This window comes from Periplaneta americana, chromosome 17, assembly GCF_040183065.1.
Source record: "Periplaneta americana isolate PAMFEO1 chromosome 17, P.americana_PAMFEO1_priV1, whole genome shotgun sequence".
Taxonomy (NCBI): Eukaryota; Metazoa; Arthropoda; class Insecta; order Blattodea; family Blattidae; genus Periplaneta; species Periplaneta americana.
In genome coordinates, this window is record NC_091133.1 from 88,404,777 (window position 1) to 88,417,993 (window position 13,217).

Below are 13,217 nucleotides of genomic sequence, written 5' to 3' on the forward strand. Positions count from 1 at the left end.
TTCCGTTTTGACTAATTCGTAAATATGGGATTTTGGACAACCCATATGGCATCAATATGGGACAAGCTTTTGAAGTCTCAAATACGAGTGTCATTATTTGGAAGAAATAAATATTATTAGCCATTATAGCAGTTTTGGACAATTAAGAGATTTTCTGCCCAAAAATATTCTTTCCTCTTTTGAAACTCAGCACTTAGTTTTCCGTATTTCTTGTCATAAAGTTTAGATTTGCGAAGAACTTAAATTTGTCATACTGATTTTAGGTACCGTAAAATGGGGTGAATAGAGACGCAGGGAGAAAAAGTAAATATAATAATGAGAGTGTTTATGTTTTTATTCTTTGACACAAACAAATTGAAAATAGTAAAATTTCGCCCTTATTCACTTTATTTTACGGTACCTAATTTTACTATACAGAACTGAACGTTTGCTGCAAGTAAATGAAGAATTAATTTGAATTAATGCATTTCAAAATGTTATCCGAAGTCTTCATAATTCTACCAAAATTTGAATTAATTAAAATTATTAGGTCTTCAGGAAATAAGAGGCGAAGTAACTAAAGAGTGTATGAGAAAGAGGTGTGAAATTTAAGTGTCAGATAAAAAAGAAATTGCTTTCAGAAACTGTGAGTTACATGCCAACTATGGAAAAATGTTAGTTAGCTTTACACGAAGATGTCATAATAAATAATAAAATGTTTTCACCTTTCATTGATTGATTGTGGGTATACATATTATTAAAATGCTCTATATTGTGTTAAAATCGTTAACATCTGGATGTTTTAAATAATTTATTAAAGAGATTGGGACTGTTCCTTGTATGTTAATAGTGTGGATAAATTGCAGTTAGTCTAGATTCACAAGTTATCAGCATGGATCTGTTATGGAATTTGTACAGAGCATAGTATAAAGAACATTGTTATAAAATGCAATAAATAATTTTGTTAAAGTTAAAACAATGCTTTCTTTATCTTCAGGTCCAGGTCCAGGCAACTATATGTTGCCTACTACCGTGGGTTATGAAAAGCACGATGTCACCAGGAGAAGAAACCCTGCTTATTCTATGGGACTGAAAGCTCCTGCGGACCATAGAAAACCAGGGCCTGGACCATATAACATAAAGAAAAACCAAACACGTTTTGGAAATGATGGTACTCCATCATATAGCATTGCAGGAAGAACAGGAGTTCCAGGTTAGGTCCATAGCTTTCACTTGTAACCATGTCAAGTTTTTTTTTTTACTTGGTTATTTAACGACGCTGTATCAACTACTATATTATTTAGCATCGATGGGATTGGTGATAGTGAGCTGGTATTTTTGCGAGATGAGGCCGAGGATTCGCCATGGATTACCTGACATTCGCCTTACTAGGAAAAAACCCGATAGGTAATCTGCCCAAGCGGGGATCGAACCTGCGCCCGAGCACAACTCTGGATTGGCAGGCAAGTGCCTCAGCTGATTGAGCTATGCTGGTGGCTCATCTCAAGTTATCTGGTGGAATAATCTTGTATAAATTTGATGTTCCTGGGTTTTGTTTCAGAGTTTAATACTTATATTTTTTTAAAATCATTCCTGTGTTAGACAATATAGGTATTTTCGATTGTCAAAATAGTAACATATGTAGGAAATAATGAATCTTCTTAGTCATCAATGAGATTGAGTAATTTACTTGCTACCCGCCATTGAGTTTATTAATACGATTACCTATTAGATGGACAAATGAAATCATTTCTCTGTATTTATTTATTTAAATTTAACTATACAGAATAAAGAATATAATTACAAACAAACAAGAGAAATAGAAAGAAAATAATACAATCACTATAAAAAATGAGACACAGTAGTATTAACAAAATTTGAGACCGAATGAGCAGCGCTCATGTTCGGTCGCAGTTCAGATAAAATATTAATAGGCCTATAAGAGAATATAAAATAAAATAAAATAAAATAAAATAGGAAATAAAATTAAAATTACAGTTACAGAAGTTATATAATACAATATTAATATAAAAGAAATATAGAAAAAAAATAATAAAAATAAATAAATAAAATAAAATAGGAACTAAAATTTAAATTACAGCGACAATGGAATTATATAATATAATATTAACACTAGAGAAGAATAATATCGCACGTGAAAAGTAGGACAATTTATATATATATATATATATATATATATATATATATATATATATATATATATATATATATATTTCAAAATTATAGAATACAAATATAATATAGATTGATTAATTCATACACATAGGCTATAAATTTATTTAATCAAATTGAAGATATTAACACGTTTCTAATTTTCTTGTTATATGTTAGTGGGTTACATGTTAGAAGTTCTGGGTGTAATTTGGTTAGTTAGTTAATTAGTACAACCAAGGGCCAAAATTAATGCTATGCTCTAGACCAGCACTGCTAATGGGCTTGCCTGCATAAATCAATCAGAACTCCATTACAGAAACTTGGGAACCATTAAGCAAATACAATGAAAGTAGAATATTACGATTATAACTTATAATGAAAAATCTGTTACAATATCAGTATCTTATACCTATGCACTCTGAAAAATCTTATTTCGACTAAAAAAAATTTATATGAAAGACAAGACTAAATTAATTACTCTAAAATCACCTGTATAAATATGTGCTTTTCTTTTGTTCATTGTTGTAAATAAATTGGGTTATCTCGGATTACAGTATCCTCCTTGATAATAGTATTTCCCAAGGGTGTCATATTCTTAGGAGCCACAGGAATCGTATTCCACCAATATTTCATTAAATTTAAAAATGTATACTTATTGTTCAGTATAGTGCACTGGATTATAATACATTTGAGTTAACTGAGGCACACAGAGCAATTTTTTCTTCATAGTATTATTTTGTAATAAATTTAGCAGATGCAAACGGTGCAGTTAAATTAGATAATGTTGTTCAAGTTCGTAGAAATCCTCAATCCACGTGTCCCCTAAATGGTGCCAATGGCACTCAATATGAAGCTAGCCAAGTTTGATAGATGTTCAAAAACAGCAAAATTTGAACTTCATACATTGCAGTTTACTTGTAGTGAACTAATTCAGTAACTAAATTTAATTATACATCTTGACTACACAACTTTTAACACTATAGCACTTCAGAATATATAGTTTATTGCTTTCACGTGTTAAATACTAGGTTACGGTACCCTGTTGACTAGTTTCAGCCTGTTGTGGGCTATCTTCAGAACTGGGTGGTCCTAATCTTTGTGCCTTCTGATTGCGTTTCTTGTGGGGTGTATTTATATAGTGTAATGTGAAGTCAAAAAGTGTGTGTGTTCTGAATGAAATCCTCAACACACAACTTAATTTCAGAACACACACACTTTTTGACTTTTCGTGTTCTGAACGAAATCCTCAACACACAACTCAATTTCAGAACACACACTTTTTGACTCCACATTACACTACACAAACACACTTCCACAGGAAACGCAGTCAGAAGGTATGAAGACCAGGACCACTCAGTTCTGAAGATAGCCCACAACAGGCTGAAACTAGTCAACAAGGTATCAATACGTAGTATTTAACATGTGAAAGCAATAAACTATATATTCCGAAGTAAATTTAATTAATGAATCATGGACATCTTTGGTGTTAAAACTCGTGCCTTATTTTAATAGAGATTTCCTGGAAATCTCATGTGGGCTAATTATTGTACTTTTCTATTTAAATTGAATTTCAACAATTATTATGATAATATGCTTAGCAACTGACAACAGTGGCAGGAAACTATGGTAATAATAATAATAAATCTCTGTCTTTGAGAAAAGAATAATTTTCATTAAGATGAGTGATAGAAACAATTCAAGAGTTTCTACAAGATCAGAAGGCTCTTCAGTTACACTGCTTGCAAACAAGAAAAGTATTAACTATATTTAAAGTTTTCGCAGAAAACTACTTGACGTTAATGCGACAAATTAACCTTCTTAATTATTGAATATTTAACATTATAATTGGGATGGTGACTGGAAAATAGAGCACGTAGTCAGTAACCATATTTTGAGCTAAATTGCTTTGTAATTTTCTTCCTATTTGACAAATTTAATTTATTCCTTCATGACTGTAATTCTCACATTCTGAATTATTTCTAAGCTTTCTCATTACCGGTACTAAAGATTTGGTAAATTTATTATATAAACAACATTCCTGTGTTAATTTAAACTATGATAATGACTAAATTTGGCTTAATGTCGCCATCTTCAGATTTCTATATAACAAATTTACCATATGTTTAATGATAATGGTAAAAGTGTGCAATCAATATGTATATTTCTCATTACATTAAGTTTAGTTTCTTGATTTTATATACAGTATACTGTACGTATGTATATTGACAGAAAAAGAGTTTAAAAATTGTACTGAAATGAATTAAAGACTCAGTAAATACAAAAATATTTATTCAGGTAATATAGCCTAATTATTGCATTAAAAAATGAATACAAATTTTAAAAACATATCGCACAACTGCAGGAAGACTGCCATAAGTAAAAAAAAAAAAAAAAAATTATTTTTAGTTACATATGCAGTCCAATAGTATATTTTGTATCCTACAAGTCAGAATAATTCCACAAGTTTAATTTAATGTCCTGTCCATAGATGCCACTTCAAGGAGTTTGGACAATGATGTTAAAATGCAAGACATTGACTTCTTTACTCCTAATTTCCCGAGAACAATGTTTTTTGACTTGCGACAGTCTTCTTACAGGGATGCAATATGCAAACAGTTACAATGTAATAAGTTGGTATATAAAACTTAATGTCATCTTCAATATAAAAAATTATTCTTGTTATTTTGAAGGAGCTGAGTTCTTTTCTGTACTGATTTTATCACATATTATTGGTTCATAAGACATGGAATAGTCCTGGAGGATACTTATCATCATTCTGCAGCTGAAATCAGCTGTGCAGTGATTCATTCAAACTGCTGCCCTGACCTCTACAATTGCTTGATTGAAACATAAATTGCAGAGATTGTAGAGAAAAGTATGGCGGATTATTAAACTCATGGGCGGAAAAAAGCTGTTCTAGTGACTACCTGAATTATAAGTTTGAATCGTTATATTTATTTACTACAAAACGCAGTATGTATTTAATTTGAAAACCTATCCAGAAAAGAATTTCGGCAGGAATATGTCTCCACTAATTACTCTGTAAAATTAATCTTACCCATTATAGAAAAAATTGAGCACAATAAAAAGACTTTATTTTTCTGCAGAAATTTTACTTGTCTAAAGATTAAGTACGGGCTCCCAGAATGTGCATTTCCTTTTTGCCACGCATAATTTAAAAGCCAGAGAAAAGGGTTTGGTCTCTTCAGAGAATATTGAAAAAGATTGAATTTAAATACTATTATAGTCACAATCATGCCATGGTATGAAAGAAAAATTTCAAAACCTCGAGCGGGAATCGAACCTGCGACTTCCTGTTCTCCGGTCAGGCGCTCTACCACTGAGCTTTTATAACATGGCATGATTGTGACTATAATAGTATTTAAATTCATTAATATGTCACATCAACAGACGTGTATACATCACCAAACATCGTAAGATGGAGATTACATTTGAAAAAGATTGTTTTAGTACTATTTTTTTTTGCCTTCAGTATCACATGAAATTGTTGTTTTTATTGTAGTTCGCAACATCAATCCTGGACCTGGGACCTATGCTCCAGAAAGATGTCCCTTAATGAAGGAAACCAGGCAACCAGCATATACAATGGGAGGTCGCACACCTCAGTACAAATTACAACAAGTACCAGCCCCTAATCAGTATACTGTACCATCATACATTGGTCCCAAAATACCAGACAAACAAGCGTCTGCAGCCTATAGTATGTGAGTAATAATGTTTTACTTACAGACAGTTTGAACCAGTGGCGGTTTCTCGGGGGAGGGAAGGGAGGAACGTCCTCCTCACATTTTTCTTCTTTTGAAAGTAAATACCAAATGAAATATATGCCTTGAAATTCGAGGAAGATTCGATAATTTTAAGTTCACAGCTATAAGAAAACCTCGGTTGATCGAGTTTTAAACGACGCGCACTCATGCGCTGCTAGAAAACTGTGAGAAAGATGCGAGATTGTTTGTGTGGAGGAAAGTCAATCCATTCCTCCTTTACTGCAGTTAATATACATAGACAACAGCGCACTAGTGGCGAGAGGCAGAAGCAGAGTTTTAAAGCAAGTAAATGAACGGAGAGGGAGGAGATCCTCCTCTGAATCAGCGCATGGGCGGGAAATATAGAAACCGACTGGTCGTGCAGCAAGCTTGCTACCGCTGCCATCTAACGATGCTGCATTCAATCAGACTATAACACACCTAGGAGGAGGCACAATGAAAACAGTTTTAACGCAAAGCTATGAAAGACACCATATAAACTTTTTTTAAAATTATAAAACAAAATATATTATTCATTGCACTTTATATAAGCTACTACTCATGGTTTGAAACTTTCGAGGATATCTGAAAGTTGAAGTTAGATTTATATAAAACAAAGAGGAAGTAGTTAGTTCTACGTTAGTATTGCAGATCTTTTTGGCCCCTGAAATTCACTTCCATTCATTGTGTACTAGACAGGACAACAGCCAAGTTGTCAGTTTTGTACAAATATATTTGAAATTGAAAGTACTCCAAACTACATTATTTTAACATAAAAAAATTAATCGGCCACCGGCAGCTTTGAACAATAATGGTAATATGATTTTACAGGAACTGACATTCTTCAAAAGCATGTGATATTGAACTTGTAAAATGTACATGTGGCAACATAGACCATGTGAGTGGGTGCAGTGTTCTCGCTTTCCTAACAGATTATTTCCCATTCCCACTTCCGTAAAATGGTTCTGGTTATGTGTTAGTAGCTAGTGTGTGATGCTGTAGTGTGCGCGAAAAATGCTGCGAGTTTGTGAATTTCCTTGTAATTGTTAATTTGTGCAATTATCCAACAATGAATGGAAGTGAAAACATATTTTGGACAATTTAGGAAACTCAGTTTACAAGAACAGATTATTTCTATACAAAAGGGAAGGCCAACCCTAACACTATCTGGTATTACATGTATGCATGTAGACTAATTTGTAGCATGTTTCTCTCAAGAATGTATCATTTTGCGCTGTTAATTTCTTTCCTCCTCTTAAGAAATATGCAGGAGCCGCCACTGGTTTGAACCACAATACATTCTAAACTCTGTTTTAAATTCCTGCCATTTACAACATTTTTCCTTGGTACCTTCAATTTTCCTGTTATTATAATATATTTTCCCCCCTGTATTTACACTGCCATAATTTCTAACTTCCCACAATTTATGTTGCTTCCACCAAATGGAGAAAAAAAATGATTACATTCATGCGAAATACTGAACATAAAATTGCTACTACCAATGTAAATTTTTCAAATTCAAGTATAAAAAATTCTGTGACCACATGTTTTTCTCATGAAGGATAATGTGATTATTAGTGAGGAACAAACTTTGGAGGACATTCTTGACATCCATCTCTAGGATAACAGTGATATGGTACTAGTGGTGATGATATTGATGATGATGATGACGACGATATTATTCTCCCTTCTACGTCTCAGGATCCCCAAAGGTCTTTTTCCCTCAGATCTTTCATCTATGACTCTGTATGCATTTCTGGATTCACTCATACGTGCTACATGCCCTGCCCATCTCAAACATCTGGATTTAATGTTCCTAATTAAAAAAGATAAAAAATGGAGCATTTTAATAAAAAAAACCAGAAATTATTCCAGAAATCCCATGTAAATCTGCAGTAGCAAAATTCAGACTGCTTACAGAACACGATTATTTGGCCAAACACTTGAATAAAATAGGAATTTACACAAATCCAAATTGCCCTCTATGCAACAAAGAAGAAGAAATGACTGAAGATCATCTACAAACCTGTGAAGTTCTACCTGATGGATCCACCACAGAGAAATATTGGAGAGCAAGAATGCTAATGGCTTCGTTGCCAAAGCCCAGCATTAGATAACAACAGCAACAACACAACATGTTCCTAATTATGTTAGGTGAAGAATATAATCTATGTTGAAAATGGAATTATATTTTTTAATTTTTTCTCTGAGAAAATTATTTTCTATACATAACTCCAGAAGTTGATTGAAATATCTCTATGTCTTCCTGGATGTAATGTTTGCGTGTAAATAGAATGAATATTTTAATTCTTTAAGTGTGTAAAAACAATACAAGTGAATGAAAAACTAACAAATGTTAAAAGTAGTTTCTTCATATATACTGATATCTGTCCCCAAAAACTGTGAAAAAAATCCGGTAACCTTACTTTAAGTGTCATTTAAATTTTGTAGCATATTATTATTTCAATTCAGAAATCTTAGTCTATAACAGTACTTATCAATGCGCTGTATACACAAATGAATGCCATGTATTTGATATATTTAATGTTAAGACTGCTATTACAAGAAACAAAAGAACTGGATAAAAATATGAAGGTGATGATAATGATGATGATGATGATGATGATGATGATGATAATTACAACAATAACAATAAGGCCTTCTTCACCTTGTGAGTCCCTGGACTTTGCTAGTTCAGCCATCTTGTAATTATGTCCTGGTCATATCACGCTAAATGTCACCATTTGGTATTCCAAATATTTATAAGTTGTATTCATAAGAATATCTGTGCAATTAGCCACCCACATAGTTAAGGCGCTTGCCTGCCAACCTGGAGTTGCGCTCGGGTGCGGGTTCGACTCCCACTTGGTCTGATTACCTGGTTGGGTTTTTTCCCCGAGGTTTTCCCCAACTATAAGGCAAATGTCAGGTAATCTATGGCGAATCCTCGGCCTCATCTCGCCAAATATCATCTCGCTATCATCAATTCCATCGACGCTAAATAACCTCGTAGTTGATACAGCGTCGTTAAATAACCAAGTAAAAAAGAAAAACTATGCAATTGTGAGGGGTAGGATGACTTATGGCCCACTCTTTATATGTAAGTAAATAAATAGAAAATATATAACTGAAATAAATGACTAAAATTAAGGTAAATGTTAAAGAAAGAATTCTATAGCTTCAGTGAATATATCACATATTCATTATATGAGGTCTCGCTTACCTCATTGAATATTACACGACTACTATGAAATAGCCAATGTGTATTATCATCATTTAATTCGAGAAAAATTCGTTCCGGCACCGGGAATCGAACCTGGGACCTAAAGCTCCGCGCGTTGAGTGCTCTTTCTGGTGCCGGAACGAATTTTTCTCGAATTAAATGATGATAATACATATTGGCTACTTCATAGTAGTCGTGTAATATTCAATGAGGTAGGCGAGACCTCATATACAGGGTGTTTCAAAAATACGGGGCATAATTTCAGGTATGTATTTCCCACATGTAGACAATCAAAATAGTTAATTACAACATGTGTCCGGAAATGCTTTATTTCCGAGTTATGGCCTTCACAACATTGAAATTCACCGGAACCATACCTCATGTGTTAGAAGACACTCCACTGATCAATCGTCAACACATTCACTTCTTACATGATGGCGCTCCTGCACACTTCAGTCGTACGGCTCGCTGGTACTTGGATCGAAGGTTTCCTGATCAATGGATAGGTAGAGGTGGCCCAATTGCTTGGCCTCCACGCTCATCTGATCTGAACCCTCTCGATTTCTATTTGTGGGGCCATTTAAAATCATTAGTTTATTCGTCTCCGGTGCCTGATTTGGAATCCCTTCGGAATCGAATTGTGGCATGTTCTGAGGACATATGCAATACTCCTGGAGTTTGGGATTGTGTTCGCAGGTCAATGAGACATCGATGTGAGGTCTGTATTCAAGCAGGAGGTGGACATTTTGAACATCTTCTGTAATGACAACGACCTGCGGAAAGAAAAACGTTCCGGTGAATTTCAATGTTGTGAAGGCCATAACTCGGAAATGAAGCATTTCCGGACACATGTTGTAATGAACTATTTTGATTGTCTACATGTGGGAAATATATACTTGAAATTATGCCCCGTATTTTTTAAACACCCTGTATAATGAATATGTGGTGTATTAACTGTTAGCAGTTGTCACAAACTGAGGTTGAATATGGTCATAGTCATTTAAATATGCACTCCTGCATGTATGACTTACATTGTCTAAAGTGCAGGTAGTAAGGCCGTAAAACATTACAACGAGAGGAGTTCGGCCGGCATCGTGGATTGTGTCCCGGCATAGCTTAGTTGGAAAGAGCACTCAGCGCGCAGAGGTGAGAGGTCCCAGGTTCGATTCCCGGTGCCGGAACGAATTTTTCTCGAATTAAATGATGATAATTCAGTGAATATATTTGATATGTTTTCCACTTCTGTCTAGGACTGGAAGACACGTTGGAGGTAAAGAGTTCAAGTCTCCTGGACCAGCTCAGTACAGTCCTCCTGAACCGAATGTGTACAAGACCAAGTTGCCACAGTATACAATGACTGGACGGACTCCAGGTGTCTCAGATCGGTCACGGAACCCTGGACCTGCTGCTTACTTGCCTACATACAAACATGGCAGATCTCAGCCACAGTTCTCATTTGGAATTCGACATGCCGAAACTGCAGCCCCACTTGTTCTGGAAGAAGACAACTTCTAGAAATTTCTCAATGGATGCTGTAATTTTGAGACTTCTCAAGAGTTTCTTATATTATACTCTTGTAGATTTTTTAAGTATCCCACATTATACTTTTATAGGAATAGAAATTAAAAGCAATGATTCTGGGAAAGAAATATAGCCAAGGTATTGATATACATAACTTACATTTATTGCTTGATTTTTTAATTAATTTACTATCATTTTGGTTATTATTTATTTTCTATCTGTGATGTTAAATGAGTTTTGAGAGCAATCTGAAAAATATTTGCGTAATATTTCCAGTACGATATTTCATTTGTTCACTTCAGACACATTTTACAACTATAACTGTGGTTAATAAGGCAATAAATTGAGAAATATATCTTTAACTTTTCTGTTTTTCAAGAAAAAGCTGGAAACATGTACTGAAATATTTATTCATTGCATATATGAATGCTGGAAAGTAGATGTATATTGAAAAATGAGTTTCATATAAAGCAGATTTTATCATGTTACTACCATTTTTTTAACATTCTTTCTGGCTATTTGAGACATAAAATTATTCGGAAAACTGACGGGTTCGAGAAGGATTCTAGATGCTATATGACTTAAGTTTGAAAAAAAGGTGGTTATCAGGGACTGGCTTTGTGTAAAGATAGTTCTGGAAAGATAACATCACAGATTGATTTACATACATTGGTAGAGAAGATTTAAGGTTTCGTTGCCTTAGATAAAATTAGTATTACAACTTCCACTAGTTTTAGGAAAAATGATTTCAGAGATTGCACTGGCTTTGGAAGAAATTATATTAAAGATTCCGATAGTGTTGGGAAAGGTTGCTAATGCTGGAATGTTGAATTTCTTCATCTCTTCAAGTCGACCTGGTTGGCGATTTGGTTTAGTGCTGGCCTTCTATGCCCAAGGTTGCAGGTTCGATCCTGGGCCAGGTCGATGGCATTTAAGTGTGCTTAAATGCGACAGGCTCATGTCAGTAGATTTACTTGCATGTAAAAGAACTCCTGTGGGACAAAATTCCGGCACATCCAGCGACGCTGATATAACCTCTGCAGTTGCAAGCATCGTTAAGTAAAGAACATAACATTCATCTTCCATCTTTCAACCCAATAGTATTTAACTAGTTGAGTCCACACCTGTATAGTAACGGTTAGCGCGGCTGGCTGCGAAATCAGGTGGCCCGGATTCGATTCCCGGTCGGGGCAAGTTACCTGGTTGAGGTTTTTTCCGGGGTTTTCCCTCAACCCAATATGAGCAAATGCTGGGTAACTTTCGGTGTTGGACCCCAGACTCATTTCACCAGTATTATCATCTCATTCAGACACTAAATAACCTAAGATGTAGATAAAGCGTCGTAAAATAATCTACTAAAATAAAAAATAAATAACTAGTTGAGAGTGTAGTTCATTATCGACTTTGGGAATAGCTGTACGCAGGAATACATCGATGGCTAAGAAGTGATACCTCGTATCTATAAAAATGGTAGTTTAGTTCTACTCTATTATTTAGATTAACCACATTATTATGTGCACAAAATTAGACAGTTAATATTTTGTCCTGGAGTATAAGATCTTGGAAATCAGAAACATATATAAAAATGTTGTCCATTCTGAGAGAAATGAATTTTTAAAACAGTTGTTTGATTCATCTGCAATTTTACAGATACAAGGTATCACTTCTTACTCATCGATATGGTCTTTGTTCATCATAAAATACCTCTAAAGATTAGGTAAATGAGTATTGTTGAATTTATGCAAATGGACTGCTAGGTAGTCATGGCCTTTATAAAGTCTAAAGAAGGCAACTGCTGAGGCTTGTGGGAAATCAGGCATTAAAAATATTGTTATTATTCATAATAATACTCCATTGCTTGTTATGACTAGAAGATATGAAGTGTTCATATTTATACTAGTGTAAATTTTCTGTATTAACAACTATTTTGATATGTGAAATAATACGAGTATATCCTTGTTTGTGTCTATTTTTGCAGATAATAATCTGCTTTATCATTTCCTTTCAAACCATAATGTGAAGGAATCCATTGCATGTAGTTCTGTTTCTGAAGGATCTGAAGTATTTTGATGGATTGATTTATTTCATCCTTTTGCAAGGGGAAGGAAGCAGATGACACTATTGGTGATTTGGAATCACTGAGAGATGACTGCATTTTTTAAGATTGTTTGTACTGATTGTCGCCATCTCTCCATCAGAATGGGTTGGTCCTGATTCAAGTGGTAGGAAAAGGTGAACTCAAGAGTGCACTAGGTTCAGGGAAAGGTGAAATAACATAGTGTTTTATTATGTTTTATGCTCGACCATGCCGAAATGTAGTAATTATACACCTGGCAGCAGTCCTTTAATGCATGTCATTAAAGTACACCTACTCATTAAAGTACAGGTCTTCAGCCAATCACAAGTCAGCTTTGTACCGTTATATAGATTATTCTCGGATATGCAATCGACAGAAAATTAGCGAAAAGTCACGGAGGCTGGAAATCCAATACTGTCGCAGAAGGTTATGTTCTGTTACTATAATAATTAGCGTTAATTGTAAATAATGTTCA

General features: G+C 34.3%; 1 protein-coding gene across 1 annotated transcript; it reads left to right on the forward strand.

Annotated features, from left to right (window-relative positions):
- Positions 1 to 944: 944 nt before the first annotated feature.
- LOC138693201 (ciliary microtubule associated protein 1A-like) lies at positions 945 to 12,624 on the forward strand. The gene is made up of 3 exons (XM_069816945.1): positions 945 to 1,192; positions 5,678 to 5,879; positions 10,395 to 12,624. The coding sequence occupies exons 1-3, from the start codon at positions 958 to 960 to the stop codon at positions 10,657 to 10,659; spliced, it is 702 nt and encodes a 233-aa protein (XP_069673046.1). The 5' UTR covers positions 945 to 957; the 3' UTR covers positions 10,660 to 12,624.
- The last annotated feature ends 593 nt before the right edge of the window (positions 12,625 to 13,217 follow it).

Bases quoted from the DNA above. Each gene is read 5' to 3' on its own strand.
- LOC138693201 (XM_069816945.1), top strand. From the start codon at position 958: ATGCTTTCTTTATCTTCAGGTCCAGGTCCAGGCAACTATATGTTGCCT. The intron at 1,193-5,677 runs GTTAGGTCCATA...TTTTTATTGTAG, and splicing joins AGGAAGAACAGGAGTTCCAG to TTCGCAACATCAATCCTGGA. The intron at 5,880-10,394 runs GTGAGTAATAAT...ACTTCTGTCTAG, and splicing joins GCGTCTGCAGCCTATAGTAT to GACTGGAAGACACGTTGGAG.